General features: G+C 42.2%; 1 protein-coding gene across 1 annotated transcript in view; it reads right to left on the bottom strand.

Annotated features, from left to right (window-relative positions):
• Positions 1-976: 976 nt before the first annotated feature.
• The window catches only part of TOM1 (target of myb1 membrane trafficking protein), a 97,777-nt gene continuing 81,310 nt past the window's right edge, over positions 977-17,443 (bottom strand). The window contains exons 11-15 of the mRNA XM_077278802.1: positions 16,970-17,090; positions 13,101-13,176; positions 11,102-11,161; positions 5,348-5,387; positions 977-3,763 (exon numbers count right to left, since the gene is read on the bottom strand). Coding sequence (XP_077134917.1) covers positions 3,618-3,763; positions 5,348-5,387; positions 11,102-11,161; positions 13,101-13,176; positions 16,970-17,090 — 443 coding nt within the window. The 3' untranslated portion in view covers positions 977-3,617. The remainder of the gene's footprint in view (positions 3,764-5,347; positions 5,388-11,101; positions 11,162-13,100; positions 13,177-16,969; positions 17,091-17,443) is intronic.

The raw sequence follows: 17,443 nt of genomic DNA, 5'->3' as shown, positions 1-17,443 counted from the left end.
TTGTATTTTTTAGAGACTAGCTTTTTTTGCTGTTTGCACAAGTTTATTTATTGCGGCGCTGGGGTCCTGGGTTCAAATCCCACCAAGGACAACTTCTGCAAGGAGTTTGTATGTTCTCCTTGTGTTTGCGTGGCTTTCCTCCCACACTCCAAAAACATTAGTAGAGAATTTAGATTGTGAGCCTCAATGGGGACAGCGATGACGGTGTCTGTAAAGCACACTGGTGCTATATGAATGAGTAAAATTTGTATTTTTTTTTTTTTTTTTTTTTGAAACAAGAAAATGGGTAGATTTTGATCAGTGTATTTTAGTACATTTTCTTTCTCTCCTTATGCCTCTTTTTAACGTCAGTGTGGTATCTGCTTTTCTCCTAATCAGATTGGCAACACTAGGATGCAGAATGAATGGCATCCACGTGCTGGACGTTATTTCACAGGCCCATTGAACAATTTTGAGCCACAAATCATCTTTTTTTTAAAAAAAATGTCTTTGCCGGTAATCAGACAGCACAATAAAATGGACTTGTGAACCTGCCTATGTGGTCTCATGGGGGACGTGTTCCATCAGTAAAGACCACAGCTAGACGATGGACCAGTAACATGGGGCAGCACGGTGGCGCAGTGGTTAGCACAGCAGCCCTGGGTTCAAATCCCACCAAGGACAACATCTGCAAAGAGTTTGTATGTTCTCTCCGTGTTTGCGTGGGTTTCCTCCGGGTACTCCGGTTTCCTCCCACATTCCAAAGACATACTGATAGGGAATAGCGCTATATAAAAATAAAGATTACAAGATTATTATTAACATGGATGTGTGAATTAGGCCTCACATGGCGACCACTGTACACATGCATCGGTCACATTAATATTTGGCTCATACCGTGATGGATAATCTTAGAAATACATCAGAAAGCTGACATATGATTTCAGAACATTCAGCTCTCAGGTATGACACATTCACAGACACAAGAAAGAATGCATCACTTTCAATTGTATTTATTCATTAATTTCAGTACATTTATATATTTAAACAACGAGACTCCCAGAAAAATGTTTGAGATTTCTTAAAAAAAAAAACAAAACAAAACAGAAATGACAAGCGTGAGACATCTGCCTGGTATGTTGGATGAAGACAGTAATGAGCTGTAGACACCAGAAAATGCAGAAAGTCAATCATGCAGAGAAGCAAAGCAGCAGCGAACACACTGGATACATCATTGGAATACTCTCCGATGATCCGAACTTTCACCATTCCGAGGAGTCTCAATCTCATCCAGAAGGTATAAATGCTGACCTTAAAGGGCCACGAATATAAAAGTGTCCAAGCTTTACGAGTATTACGAGCAGAATAAGAACCATGATGATACTGAAGATACTGAACCTTTCTACAAGTAGTTGTCATTTTTTTTAAGGAAGCTTTGTAAAATAAAATAAACAAACAAACAAACAAACAACAAGAGGAAACCCTTAAAACCTTATTTCCATCTGCCTCATTGTCTAGTCCTCTGAGTGCAGCCAGCAGTGGAGACAATGGATCCTGGTTGCCATAACTATTTCCAGGGACGCTCGTATGTAACCTGTATATAAATGGCCACGTTCTTCCAGATATGAAATCTATCAGGTTTCTGGGACTTTGGACATTGAACACTAAACCATCACGACTAACACGTGTGAGGTTATCAGACCCTCCATATGTTTCTTCTCTAGATTCATCAGATATCTAAGAACATTTATGAATGTTGGGGGGAAACAGACAAAAAATAACACATAGGTGGCCAGGAACACACACATGGCGACCATGATTTGCATTCCTGTAAAATAGGGATAGCTTATAACAGTACAAAGTTACAAGCTAAAGGTTTATTAAAAGTCTGATGGCGGCCATACACATCAGATAAACATCAACCAAAACTGTCGATTTAGGCCAATGATGAATGTTCTATTTGTGCGTCCTGACTTTCCTCGACTGGAGAATTTTTGGGAACAGAAGGACCGAGTGGTTAGATTTCAACAGGCTTGATCTTTCTGTTTTCAGGAAGCATAAGCTGGTGACAGGGGTATCTAGCAGAGGCTTATTCCCATTTTCCCCATTCAGAACATAAGCCTAGACTGGATTAATAAGAAACATTTAGCCGACAGCAAAACTTAAAATCCCGTTCTGACGTTTTTGTGTTTGTGTATTCGTTTGCCATCATAACTGTCTGTTCAGTGTTTGCATTCAAATACTTTCCAGTCGCTGTCTGCTGCCGTTTCCAGCGCTGCACCGGTCCTCTCCTGCATCACGTGACTGCAGCTCTTTCTTATAAGATCACACCGCAGGCCGTTACTTCTCCTTTTAGCACAAGCTTATCATAGTCATAGTCTCATAGAATTATATTGAGAAAGTGGCTTCCGCTCTGACAGCAAACACTGTAATGATCCGGCTGGTCACAATTGCAGTCACGTGGTCCAGGAGAGGACTGGAGCAGCGCTGAAAACGGCAGAAGATGCCAATAAGTGTTTGATTTTATACACAAAACATAAAATAATGATAGCAAATGGATAGTAAAATAAGAAAACACACACACAAGGATGGTACTTTATAAGAGTTGAACACTATTCTTTCTTTCAGAAACAGCGCCACATTTCTCTGCAGGATATATCCGGTACTGCAGCTACTTGGAAGTGGATGAGGCTGAACTGCAATACCACACACAACCTGTGAACAGATGTGGAGCTGATTTTGGAAGATAGTAACCCATGTTTTTCTTTTAATCCTGTACATCAACCCTGCTTGATTCTCGTCCACAAAGAAAGAAATGCCTGGTGAAGAACAGTATTGAAGACATGAGAGCGTAAAATATAAAACAGCAATTATTAGCCAATCAAAATGTATGTTCTAGTCTGGCATATCCTCAGTAGGGAGGAGGGCAGTAAGCCCAGTGGAGACCACCCAAAGTCCAAGCTTACATGGGTTCCTCATGTCATTTCCCAATAGGACCAATGTTGACATTACCATGTCTTGGGTTTATTCCAACGCTATGGGGAATAGATTTTAAAAAGTAGAGTATTGCTGCACCTGTACTGGAACTAACCGAGTGCTACCGCTATAACAACCTCTCTGAAGACTCACCCATTTTTTTTTTTTTTACAAAGACAAAGCAAGACCAAGAAGGCACTTTAGGTGTTAAGCAAGGTGGTGGTGAGAAGATGACCATTGTATTAGGAAATCTCATGCTTGGTTGTATACTCTTTCCAGTAGTGAAGTCTGGAGGTGGTTGGTGAGTCCGTTGGAGGCAGATGTAGACAGATTCAGGTTTGTAGTGCTAAATAATCGCTTCACTTCATCCAGATATGGGACACAAGAAGAAAGCAAAAGGTTCAACCAAGTTGGTCTACAGCATTAGGCGGGTTTAGGAGATGTAGCCATCTCAGCCAACATCACAGGAGATTTCAAATCAACAGAGTAAATCAGGTATGTAGTCTGGTGTTACTCATCCATAGTCTAGAAGATCCTCGTACCACAGGACACTTTTCTCCTCGTCACGGAGGAGCCTCCTACTGGAAAGTTCCACTCTGTGACCATTATTTTTTCTACAATTCCCGATGTCCTTAAGCTCCAGACTGATGAGAGTTAGGGATTTACAAGGCAAAGAGAGCATCTTCATCTTTCTCCTTCTTATTCCGCCCGGTGCTGGAGGATATTCTGGGGCCATCAGTGGGAGGAGAAGGCAATGTTGGGATTCGGTCTGCTGCCTTTGCTCGCTCCTCTAGGAATTTATCAAATTCTGTGGGAAGAAAAAGAACAATTTACATCTCAAACTTAAATGACTAAACTAAGGGGCAAATATGTGACAATGCCTGAAATCTTCTTATCGTCAAATAATCATATGAACTTTGATGGTGGATGTTACCATTACGGCACCAGTTAATGGCATTTTTGGAACAGTTTTGGCTACATAAAGAAACGTGCACCTGTAGCTATGGCGTTTGCCAATCTTGATTTGTCTTAATAAAATGGATAACCGTCAGCCAACAGGACCGACGGAAGGGGCGGAATAATCGCTGGCCCCAGAGAGTGCAACCGCAATCGGGCTCGTGCGAGAGGGAGGCCCACTAACGCCAGTGTCATGATCACCTGGATGCGTGTCCTCAGAGGCTTCCCATGCCAGCACATTGACATTAGCTGCCGGCTCCTGCGACGGCTATAGAGCATGATGCATGTTGTGGAAGCAGAGGAAAGTAAGAATAGTTTTTTTTTTTTTTTTTATAAAATGTCCTGGAGAAGAACGGAAGGGGACTAGAATGAATTAGAAAAACACGGCACTTCTGGAAATCTGGTGGTGCACAAGTAGGATAACCAAATCCGTCAGCTGTGATGTACTTGGCACTCGTATAGGTGTGTTCAAGAACTTATTTATTGAGTGCAGAAATTCCAGAAAAAATGAGACGTTTCGGTCACTACTTGACCTTCATCAGTCATCTGGATAGAGGAAATCTGTGTGGCACCGTGCTGTGTGAGAGTCTGCAGTGTCCACTGCAAATACAGGAAGCACTGGTCAGCACTTCTGGTCTTTGCAGTGGACACTGCAGACTCACACAGTGCACTGCCACACAGATCTCCTCTATCCAGATGACTGATGAAGGTCAGGTAGTGACCGAAACGTCTCATTTTTTTCTGGAATTTCTTCACTCACGGGGGGGGGCTAGAATGAGGCATTTTACCAGGAAGGGACCCAGAATGGGGATATTATACCAGGAAGGAGCAAAGCATATTGTTATAGCATGGGGCCCTGGACAGGAGGAATTATATGGGAGAGAGCCAGGATGGCGGCATTATTACAGGAAAGAGCCAGGATGGGGGGGATTATTACAGGAAAGAGCAAGAATGGGCGGCATTATTACATAGAGGGTGATCAGGCATGTCTGTATACGTTCTAGAATGCTACAAGGGCCCATACATCGGACCAACATGCAGGTGGGGGCCCAGGTACAAATTTTGCACAGAGGATCTTCAGACTCTCGTTACGACACTGATAGACAGACCAAACTACCCTCAAGGTTACCCTTGTCCAGAGATCAGTACTGATGACAGACAAGCACATTATACATCTATGATTGTGGACTGAAAATATATTAAAAAAAAGTGATGGCTCTTGGAGGAAGAAGAGGGAAAAAATGAAAATGCTAAAAAGAAAATAGGCTGTGCTCCTAAAGAGTTAAATCTTGCCTTTATATGACAAATTGCGCCCATTATCCTCCCTAACAGGAAAACGACTGGAGAAGGAGCCGTGACCCCGTGGTAGTAAACAGAACGCTGTATAATTACAGTTGTCCTCATCATTGCAGGGGATTAAATGCCGGGCGCTTACCTTCACTTGTAACACCATCCTCCCCCTCCATCTCATCCTCCTGTGAGTGGGAAGAAAACACAAGAATTAGAAAACAGTAGGAGAGAGCGGGCAGCAAATCTCATGTCAAGAGCTATGGCAACAACGCCTATCCAAAAGGATAACACGGAAATCCTTATCGCCAGATCATTGGGCGCTCCTCATATAAACCTTTCACAAATCCAAAGTGATGGCGGGTCACATATGTTATAACTAGTGATGAGCAAACGTGCTGGCATAAGGTGTTATCTGAGCATGCTCGGGTGCTAACCGAGTGACTTCCGCGTGCTCGAAAAATATGTTCCAGTCCCCGCGGTTGCAGGTCTCGCTGCTGTTTTGACAGTTGCAACACATGTAGGGATCGTCTGTTTGTTAGGTAATCCCTACATGTGTTGTGACTGTCAAACAGCTGCGAGACATGCAGCCACGGGGACAGGAACGTAGTAGTCCAGTACGTCGAAGTCACGCGGTTAGCACCCGAGCATGCTCAGGTAACACGTTATCCCAGCACGTTCGCTCATCACCAATGCTGACCAGTTAGATGTATTAAAAAGGGTTTTCCATAATGTATCGTACTTCTAGGAGTTTTAGTTTCGGAAAATCCCTGTTCCCTTGGTTGCATTTTGTTTAAAAAATAAGGAAAAAAAATCACTGTCGATTCTCACCCTCCCCAGGTCCAACACGGAGTCACCACGGCTGCTCCCAATGTCAGTTATTGTCTGTAGTGGTAAAGTCACGTCGGCAGCACTGCAGCCAATCAGTGATCCCAGTGGCTCGGAGAGGTTCGTGCCATCCACTCCGGAAGAGCCTCTGAGCTCACAGATTGGCTGCAGCGCTCTCAACACATTGTCAGTGCTGCAGCCATTAGCAGACACCGGAAGCAGAAGATTAAATGGTGGACCAGTGGACGGTGAGTAAAGCATAACTTGTTTTTTGTTTTAAACACACTTCAGCTGGAAGACAGGGGTTTTCTGAAACCAGAAAACCCCTTTAAAATCTGACTAAATTAGTAAGTTATCTTCATCTACAGTCTCCTAGAGGACATTATCGCCTGATTTAATATTTGACCAGAACTGTGAAGGGGGCTGGCTGAATGCTCATTTGAATAGCTAAGCCAGCCCCCTTGCCGATATAAACATTGGCTAAATTGGCTATTGGAAACCTCTTCATTCAAAGCACTGGTCACGTGACAACACAGGAAGCAGAAGTGCACACAAACCAAAGAACGGTGTCCCGGAACTAGAGCTCTTAGATGAAGATAAAGGAAACCTTTTTTATTTATTTTTTTTGCCGACAAAAAAAATAAAATTAAACTAAAGTCTTATTACACCCAACTCTATTATGTTCATGAAAATTCTCTCTTAGAGCTGGGTGACCGCCAATATGGCCACATAGACAAATACCCCAGGGGCTGCCACCAAACTCTTTACAACTAGGATAAGAGCACCTAAGAACTCCCATATTAGCACACCACGCAAATGGGCAGCTCAGGAAGCTGGGTGACCACCACAGTGACGCTGTGAAAGCAGCCATATTAGTTACCACCGAGGAATCACAGAAAATTCTAACTAGGAAAAGGATGAGGATGATTTTTTTTATTTCAGGAAAAGCATGAGAAAAGGTTTAAAAACTTAAAAAAAAAAAAAAAAGGCGCTGGGGGATTCAAGGAGTAGGTCATGTTTATTCTTTTTCTCTATATAACATTCCCATTTTTTGCCAATTTTTCCAAAATCCCGGAAAAGCCCTTTAAATAAAATTGGCCCCAGTTACAATATTTTCAACATCAAAGGTTTTTTCTGGGCCATTGTAACGTAAGGGTACAAAATAGAAACTCATTTATACAGATAAGTCTGACATTTATGTGCAAGGACTAGCTTAATTTGTATACAATGTGTAGGGTTGGCTGTGATATCTCATGGAGGAGCGATTGCGTGAGGCTGGTCATCAGGGTTTGGAACAGGCCCGTTATTTCAAGAGAAGAGTAATGGTAATGCTACAGATAGAACATGACATTTTAGATGGTTGTATCCAACATTGGGGCAACAATTTGGAGAAGGCCCTCTTCTCCTGTGCCAATATGACTGTGTCCCTATACAAAAGCAAAGCCCGTAGAACCATAGTGTAAGGACGCTTCATGGAGGAACCCAAGGGGCTTGTGACTTATGATTTATTCTCACTGCAGGGCTGGGAATCACAAGCAGGGCGGCCGCGCAGGCGCAGTCAGCTGGGCTGCATATGAGGAAAGACCGGCAGCGCTCACTGCGCCTGCACCAGGCAGGGGAAAAGGGCGCAGGCGCCGGCTATTTTCAAAACAGCGGTGAGGAGGAGGCGGCGCCCGGCGCCAAGAAGATTTGAGTGACGGCTGTGTGCTGTCTGAAGCAGGGGGAAACGCCGGCCTCCCTGACTGAAGACCAGGTATTTCTGACAAATTAAAAAGAAGATTATTTCTCTAGTTACAGCACCCAGAACTAAAAGGGCCACCTTGTCAGAATGCAGCATTACTGCTGCACAAGGTGGCTCTTTTAGATTGAAACGACTGGGGGGGGGGGGAGACAGATTCCCTTTAAGTGATGCCTGCAGAGAAGAAATCTGGTCAGTGGTTGCTGTTTAATCAGCCTCTAAAGTTTTCTTATGATGATATACAGTGGCTTGCATAAATATTCACAGACGCTGCCCCCCTCTTGGCATTTTTTGTGTTTTGTTAACCCACAACCTGCAATTTCACTTTTTTTAGGGTTTGCATCAATTCATGTAAACAACCTGCCTACAGCTGTGAACCCCCTAGAGTCAGTACTTTGTAGAGCCTCCTTTTGTGACAATTACAGCTGCATGTTGGTTTGGATAAGTCTCTGAGCTTTTCACATCTTGCCACTGGAATTTTTGCCAATTCCTCAAGGCAAAACTGCTCTAGCTCCTTCAAGTTAGATGGTTTCCTCTGGTGAACAGAAATCTTCAAGTCTGACCACAAATTCTTAGTTGGATTAAGATCTGGGCTTTGACTAGGTCACTCCAAAACATTTACACGTTTCCCCTTAAACCACTTGACTATTGCATTAGCAGTACGCTTTGGGTCATTGTCCTATTGGAAGGTGAACCTCCGTCCCAGACTGAAACAAGTTTTGTGCAAAAATATTCCTGTATTTTGTAAAATCCATCTTCCCCTCGACTCAAACCATTTTTCCTGTCCCTGCTGCCAGAAACATTCCCACAGCATGATGCTGCCACTACCATGTTTCACTGTGGGGATGGTGTTCATGGAGTGATGAGCTGCGTTGGTTTGGCGCTAGACATAGCGTTTACCTTATTATTGGTGGCCAAAAAGTTTAATTTTGGTCTAATGTGACCACAGCACCTTTCTCCATACATTTGGAAAGTCTCCCATATGTCTTTTGGCAAATTCAAAATGGGCCTTACAATTTTTGTGTGCAAGTAATGGCTTTTTTTCTGGCCATCTCTATGGAGTGTATGGCTTATGGTAGTTCCTTCAGGGTTACCTTTGGTCTCTGTTCTGCCTCTCTGATTAATGCCCTCTTTGCTCGGGCTGAGAGTTTTGGTGGGCGACCTTCTCTTGGCAGGTTTGTTGCTTTTTTAACAACCCAACCCTAACTTGTACTTCTCAACAACTTTGTCACTGACTTGTTTGGAGATCTCCTTGGTCTTCATGGTGTTGTTTGGAGATCTCCTTGGTGTTCATGGTGTTGTTTGGAGATCTCCTTGATGTTCATGGTGGTGTTTGGAGATCTCCTTCATCTTCATGGTGTTGTTTGGAGATCTCCTTGGTGTTCATGGTGTTGTTTGGAGATCTCCTTGGTCTTCATGGTGTTGTTTGGAGATCTCCTTGGTGTTCATGGTGTTGTTTGGAGATCTCCTTGGTCTTCATGGTGTTGTTTGGAGATCTCCTTGGTGTTCATGGTGTTGTTTGGAGATCTCCTTGGTGTTCATGGTGTTGTTTGGAGATCTCCTTGATGTTCATGGTGGTGTTTGGAGATCTCCCTCATCTTCATGGTGTTGTTTGGAGATCTCCTTGATGTTCATGGTGGTGTTTGGAGATCTCCTTGGTCTTCATGGTGTTGTTTGGTTAGTGGTGCCTCTTGTTAATGGTGTTGCAGCCTCTGTGGCCTCTCAGAAAAGGTAAAGTGCATCTACTGACCGACATGTGACACTTTGATTGCACACAGGGGGACGTCCTGTCATTAAACAAGTGACTTCTAAAAGGGAACTGCTTGCACCAGAAATTTTTAGGTGCTTCATAGCAAAAGGGGTGAATACATATGCACATGCTAATTTTTACAGTTATTTGATCCCATTAATTTAATTTATACCTATCTTTTCTCACTTCCTTAGCGCTGATGCATTACATACAAATTGGATTACAAAAATATTTAAAACACAGGTTGCAATGTAACAAAATAAGTAAAATGCCAAGAGAGTGAGTACTTTTGCAAGCCACTGCATCTGTGCATCAAGTCGCAGGCCTAGGGTCTTTCCTGCTCCTCCGTCCCTGCCTCCTTTCTGAAACTGCACTCCTCCACCGCCATCATTGGGGTGACTGGCACGTGTGCAGTGTGATTACACAGACAGTCTTCAGGTGTGCAATAAAATGGCGCCAGGAGCGGCGCATGCGCAGATCGAAATCTCATCTCTATGGCGTTTTCATCAAGCCAAAATCTCGATCTGTGCACACGCCACTACAGCGCCATTTTATTGCACACCTGAAGACTGTCTGCGTATTCACAGAGCACATGCGCCAACCGCCCCAACGATGGTGGAGGTGGTGTGGAATTTCGAAAAGGAGGCAGGTCACTGAATAATCAGGGACCTGTAAAAGAATCATAAGAGGTTGGAGGAGGAGGAGCAGAAAAGACCCTACTAGCTAGGACCGCCCCAATGCACAGAGATAACCTTTAGAGGCTAATTAATCAACAACCACTGATCGGATTCCTTCACCGCAGGTATCAATTTAAAACCAGTAGAACTGCACCATTATGGAATGTAATCAGTAGAACTGCACCATTATGGGATGTAATCAAAAGAACTGCACCATTATGGCCATGCTTTTACTTTATAGTGCTAAATCCTGCTGACAGGTTCTCTTTAACTTGTCAATTTGAAGTCAGACCCTCTCATCCAACATCAATACAAATTACTATTTTCCACTAGTCTTAAAGGGAATCTGTCACCAGGTCTACGGTATCACAACTGCTGCACCCACTAAGTGACACATAGCTGGAATCAGGGTCTCTGTCCCTACATCATGCTGCTCTCAGATGAGGAAGCAAAAACCTGCCTTTAATGTAACTTATATTGTAAATCCTATTCCAATGAGTGTTCAATCAGCTAAAGCAGAACTATGAATGTGCGGCCCTGCACCTGTGTCACACAATATTATGCACAGAAGATCAAAAATGAGACTTCTCTTTATACTAGTGTTACTTGCAGAAGCGGCTACAGTTGCTATGGTAACCAGAGGTTTCTTAAGAGAGAGAAAGGTTCCTATAAGATAAACCTAGAAATGGTTAGACGGAAGCACTCCAGCCGTTCTCGGGGAAATGAAAATAATCAAATTACACTTTCATATCAAATCATCAGATTGCTAATCAGGAGTCTGATTACAACCGGTATTTTATTACTCATTATTATAACGCTTTTCACACAACAACCTCCTATAATAATAAAGCAGGACAAAGCAGTGAGCGACTCCCCGACAGAGCAGGACAACAAGGCCTCGTTACTTACTGCATCCACAGACAGCCATTTTTCAATGTCGTCCATAAAGTTGTTTTGAGAGGCGGGAATCTGATAAGAAAATAAAAAAAAAAACAATGTCGACTTTTTCCATTGAATTTAAAGGGAATCCATCACCAGGTTTTTACAACCTAATCTGGGAGCAACATACTGTGGAGACAGAGACCCTGATTCCAGCGCTGTGTCACTTCCTGAGCTGCTTGATGTAGTTTTGATAAAAATCACTATTTTAATCAGCAGGAGATTATCACTAGAGGAGAAGTAAATCTGCTGCCATGTAGTCATGAGCTCTATATAACTCCGCCCCCACCACTGATTGGCAGCTATCGCCCTATGTACAGTATACACAAACACCTGCCAATCAGTGCAGTGGGCGGGGTTATACAGAGCTCCGCATTCCGAGAACGGCCACTAGGTCTGCAGCAAAGAAAACTGATTTTTTTTTTTTATAAAAACTAAAGCAAGCAGCCCAGTTAGCGACACATTGCTGGAATCAGGGTCTCTGTCCCTTCATCATGCTGCTCTAAGATGGAGTAGCAAAAACAGGTTGACATATTCACTTTAATACAACCCTAATGTTATTTCTACAAAAGACAAAAAGCTATGAAGTTGTAAAGCAGTCACTGATCAGATAAGGTTTAAAGACATTTATGCAAATTTATAAAGCAAACGACTACACAATTTTGGCTTAAATTAAGCAAATCAAAAATGTTTTCGACACTTTTTTTTAGACTATTTTCAGTGAGGTGGAAAAAGTGGGATTAGCCACAATGTACTGGGAAACGGAGAAAAAATTCCAAGTGGGATGAAAAATAATGAAATTCTGCCACGTTTGTTCGTATTTTTACTTTTAAGGAGTTTATGGTGTGGTAAAAATGATGAGGAATCAAGGATTTTTTTTTATTTTTTATTTATGTGGTGAAAAGAAATTCTGACCTTTGCACAAAAATTCTGACCTTGGCACTGGGGGTTTGTACCGCTATAACCTGAGACCCATAACATTTTTATTCTTCCTTCAATTGAGCTGTGTGAGGGCTTGTTTCTTGCGTGGTGAGCTGTTGGTTACAACTATACCAGTTTGGGGTAAAAATGAAATTTTGATTGCATTTTTTTAATTTTTAGGGTTTAGAATGTTTTTCTTGTTACAGAGTTTATTGTGTTAATTTTATATTTAGGTAAATCAAACTTTTATTGATGTGATGATAATATTTTTATTTTTTTTTATTTCTTAAAGTGTAATGGAGAAAAGGGTGATACAAATTTTTATATATTCTTTTATATTTTCAAAGTACACTATATTTCTCAATGTGAATAATTTGGTTGCAGGATGCTTACTTTAAAAACGTCAAAAATCTCTGGCAGATGAAGGTTTTCCAATGCATTCCCTGAGTGTTAAAGAGGACCTGTCACCAGTGCAAAAAAGTGACTAGTTTTGCTTTTATTTTGTTGTCTCTGATATCCGGAGTTTAAATCACCCATACGGTTCCAGAGATATGGGCCCTTTTTTAGTACCAATTGGTGTGGTCTTTACTGAGGGGCGTGGCTCATAGGATCCTCAGGGGCGTGTCTTTAGAATGCTCTGCATTATTGGCCTGTGAGACACACCCCCTTTGTAAAGGCAATAAACATTAGCACCAAATATAAAGACACATATCTCTGGAACAAAATGGTGAATTTAAAAAAAAAAAAAAAAAAACAACTACTGAATACTCAGGGGGACAGCATAAATAAAATAAGAGCAAAAAATGGCCACTTTTGGTCTATGATAGGCCCTCTCTAAGCCTGGCCTATGAAGTAAATACCAGCGAGGACTCTCAGCGTTGGAACGGGGCAGAAGACTATCGATAAAAATTAGTATTGCTTCTTTAGTTGCTTTCTTAAATCATCCTGAGCCATTTACAAAAAAAAAAAAGTTTCCCCCTCGGACAACTCCTTTTTGCATTTCTAAAAAAAAGTCTGGTAATTATGGGGCATGTCAAATACTACTTACCGCACCGGTGTTCTGCTGCCGAGTATCAAGGGCTACTGCAAGTCCTTCTGCTGCCTGAGGATCTTCATATTTAACACTAGGTGGAAAAATTTTTTAATCTAAATAACATAGAAAATGGAAATTGTAAATGAAAAAAAAAAGAAAACAACAAACCACAGGGATTCAAGTAGAAGGACTGAGCGTTTTGGTATTTAAAATAAATGCTCTCCAAAAATGGAAAACGATCCTATCCAATATATGTACAAGCCCCTCTCGAAATTGGGAGCCAACATCAACTATTGTTCTTCACAGGGCTGTGGAGTCAAGTAAGCCAAACCTCTGACTCCAACTCCTCAATTTCCATGACACCGACTCCGACTCCACCAAAATGGGCTCCAACTCCGACTCCACAGCCCTGGTTCTTCAGACTGATATTTAACTTACAGAGAAATTTCTGACTTGACAAAAACTTTTTAGGGCACTGTTCAGCCAAACTCCATTTCCCTTATTTACGAAACTATTCACTTTCCCGAAGACAAACGACATGTGATGTGTCGGAGGGAAAACCTTAAGAATAACCTGGGAGCAGCTGGATCCAGTCCAGACTTTGGTGAAATTGGCTTAGGAAAATGAAGGTCAAGCCGATCAAAGAAATGCTCATCAGATAAAGGTCCGCTATGCACAATGGCCTCCAGGATGAAGTAGATGCCCACTATCATCCCACTAATCAAGAAGAAGGGCACAAAGGCTCTTAGGTGTTTGCACCAGCCGCAGAAATCGGAAAGGCTCATGGTTAGGAAAATAAGGAACTGCTATAGGAAAACTGACAAAAATGGGAAAAAAAAACACCAAGATGTAGCCAAAAAGAGCTAAAAAAGCTGTTGTTCAAGTAAATAACAAATCCTGGAAGCAAGAGAAGATAAATGCAGTCAGGAGACCAGAGACCTGAAGGAGATATGTAGGAGCCAGTGGGGAGGCAGAAATAGACTGGACACCCTGAGGGCAGAGTAATTTGATGTCAAGATCCTCCGTCATGTACCTAAACTAAGCTCTCAATCTTGTTCACCAACTAAAGATCAGATTATATGAGGGGTCATTTTACATCTTCTGCAGGAACCTCACATGATCAGCCTGGTGTCTGCTCAGTTCATACAACATTGATTTACGACGCCCGAGTGTCATCCCTGAGGCCGGAGGGAGTCACATAACAGCCAATAGTCCTTTATCACCTAGGGAAGGCTGCTGAAAACAATCTCAGACTCTTGGATGATAACCAGAGATTATACCTACTGCAGTTCTCACAAGTTCCAGGATTTAAGCATTCCCAGTGTCCTCTTCAATACGGACTTGTCATCTCTCCAGATACGTCTGTATGTGTTTGTTATTTTATAGGAAAAAATGTATTTGCAATTCCGGAGCATCTTTTCCTACAATTCTTGCCATTCCCAAATTCATTCTACTGGGAAATTAGGAATAAATTGCCAACTTGGCTCACCATTCCTCATACCAAGGGAATGTGTTCCTAAATGGGCTGGCATGGGGCACTGAGAGCAGCAAGAGAATGCAAAGAATCTATGTAATTGATAACAACCAGTTGTCAATACATTTAGAGGAATGGATTATCTAAGGCTGGGTTCACATCATGTCTTTTCCTTCATTCAGTGGCCCCGTCTGGGCTTCCGTTCGAAACCCAAGCAAAACGGCATTTGAGCATATGAGCCGACGAGGGCATTGACTATAATGATACAGATAGAGATGCAGTGCCACTTTCATCCACACATGCCTATTGGAGGTGGGCACCAAGACGTAGTCTACTAGGCGTAGTCATGCGTTCAAATCCCATTTTGTGAAGGGAGTTCAGATAGAACCGCCGCTGGGGCTACTGAACTTAGCATAGCTATGGAGGATAATATAGGATCATAGGTCCTTTAGACTGCAAACACAGACAGTCATCTTGACCCATGGGCACCTAGCCACTGCAGGACCTATGATACATACGGACTTTTTGCTGGACTTTTATGCCTATTGGCACCTATTTCTGCATGAACTCCCCTGATGATTCTCCACTATTGGAGTTGAAACGCGTAGGGAGAAGAGAAACACCGGGTATCTACATTTTATGGTGGTGGTCCATAGCAGGGTCCACTTGGGGCCTGTCCTTGTTAGGACAGGAGTCTTACAGGGGCATACAGGGAAGATAGCATAAACAACCCTACCCCTCATTTATACCCGTGGATCTTTATTCTTCAACATGAGAGACTGAGAAGCAAAACTACCACATTGATTTGTCCGTCTACATAAGGTGTTAAGTACTCTGGAGGTGTCAGAAGCTCAGGAAGTGCTCTGCCACCCCCAGAGCACTTAACACATCATTTACAGAGGCTTGGAGTGGCAGATCACTTCTCGCACCTCTGCTTTCTCAGGATTTTTCCACACCCAGTATCAGCAACATTAGCTTGCTAGCTCACAGTCTGATTTCCTGGCCTGGGACCTGACATCATTCACACATCATGAGTTATCAATGAAGCTAAAGAGGCTGATAGTTGGCGAGGAAATAACCTAGAGAAGAAGACACGTTGGAAGTGCTCTGCCACTCCCAGAGGACTTAATGCTATATATGCGCATATGAATTAAATGTTAAGTACTCAGGAATGCAGCAACAGATAGCAAATATAAAAGGTATTGATGAATTTAACACCCAAAAAATTAACTGATGCCCTATATGTAAATGACACAAGCCTCTCAGAGAATACATTGTATATGTAGCGAGGAGAGAAGCTGTAAAATATAACTTTTAATGTACATTGGGAATACAAAAACCCTACAAAAGGTATATTAAGAGATATAGAGATGGTTACAAATACGGGTGTTTTCACACTGTTTTGGCACCCGTTCCTTGGTTCCGAACCACCTGCAGAACTGGATTCGGGCGTATGCGCCGAAGGGCCATAGAGTATAATGGTGCCGATAGAGCGAATGTGCGCTCTGCTGTGCCTCATTTTTGTGCGTGTACGCCTACTGAAGGTGGATACTCAGATGCGGTCTACTACTACGGGAGTACCCCCCATCAGTAGGCGCACACCATGCAAGAAATGGTTTTATCTCACCCAATACATAGGAATAGACCTGTGACATCCAGGAGCACGTATGAGAAAGGGTTAATGCAGATGTGTCGATTCCATATGCCTCACTATAGTGTTGATGGATCTACACTTCAGAGACCTGCATGTCCGCATGTGCTGTATGGTGGGGATGATTGTACCAGTCTCTTTGATGAAGGACTGGGCAGCAGAGATGGCCAGCGTATAGCACAGCAATTCTGCATCGCAACACCGTGGATTTGATATCAAATCCAACATTTCCATATACTTTGCATGCTTTCCCAGTCCTTGCACCTGTTTCCTTTGATGACTTCTGGTTTTTTTCAAAACTGATGAAATAGTTTCATAAGAAGCTCACTATGTGGGTAAGTTATTAAATATATTATATTTCAATTATTAAATATGTTGGTGCTAAATAATTTAATATACAAAGAATATTTTACTGTGATTTATGGACTACTCTGGATGAACGAGCAGTAAAATATGCCTAGTCTAAACCAAATATTAAGTTGAGGGTGCCCATTTTGGGGATTTTGTGTGAAATTATGCCTTTTTTTCTCATTTTTTTGTGTTGTTACAATACACACAAAGGAAACAAACATGTGTATAACAAAACGTGTAATTGCAATAATTTTGTGGGAGAAATACTTCATTTTCTGGAACAATTTCAAGGGTGGAAATACTTTTTGGGAATGACCCATTACAAATTCAGCAATTCTACTGCAGTACAGAAGGCAATAAAACAGCAGTGAAGTAATACTAGCGCTGAATCCCATGCCGGCCACCCACCTCTTACGTTGCTCGGCCAGAGAGCTCCCTCTGGTAAGTGCAAACATATCAAAATCATCGTCCTGCTTCTTGCCTTCTTCCAGAGACTTCAGAGTTCCACTCACAGACCCAGAACTCACATCTGAAAAATAAGAAATAGAAAGTAGAGAAAAAGTTCTATATTCATATTCCCATGAGCAAAACTACATAGATAGATACAGTTTCTCCTTGGGTAAATCTGGGCTACCGTACAATGTGAAAATGGGGAAAAACTGATACTTCAAAAATGTTATTGCATCATGATTTAAAATCCCATAACGCTAAAAAATAAAAAAATAAAAATGGCGGCGTAAAAGAGCAACATATTTCAATCATACTCCTGGGGTCGTAATCAGAACCCTGATTTACATCGCAGGAGTACGATTGAAACGCGTCGCTACTTTTCTATTTTTGAGTGTCATGGAATTTTAACAATGATACAAGAAAAATTTTGAA

This window comes from Ranitomeya variabilis, chromosome 8 (assembly GCF_051348905.1).
Source record: "Ranitomeya variabilis isolate aRanVar5 chromosome 8, aRanVar5.hap1, whole genome shotgun sequence".
Taxonomy (NCBI): domain Eukaryota; kingdom Metazoa; phylum Chordata; class Amphibia; order Anura; family Dendrobatidae; genus Ranitomeya; species Ranitomeya variabilis.
The sequence above is the reverse complement of the archived record's forward strand: the minus strand, read 5'-3'. Positions and strand labels throughout refer to the sequence as shown.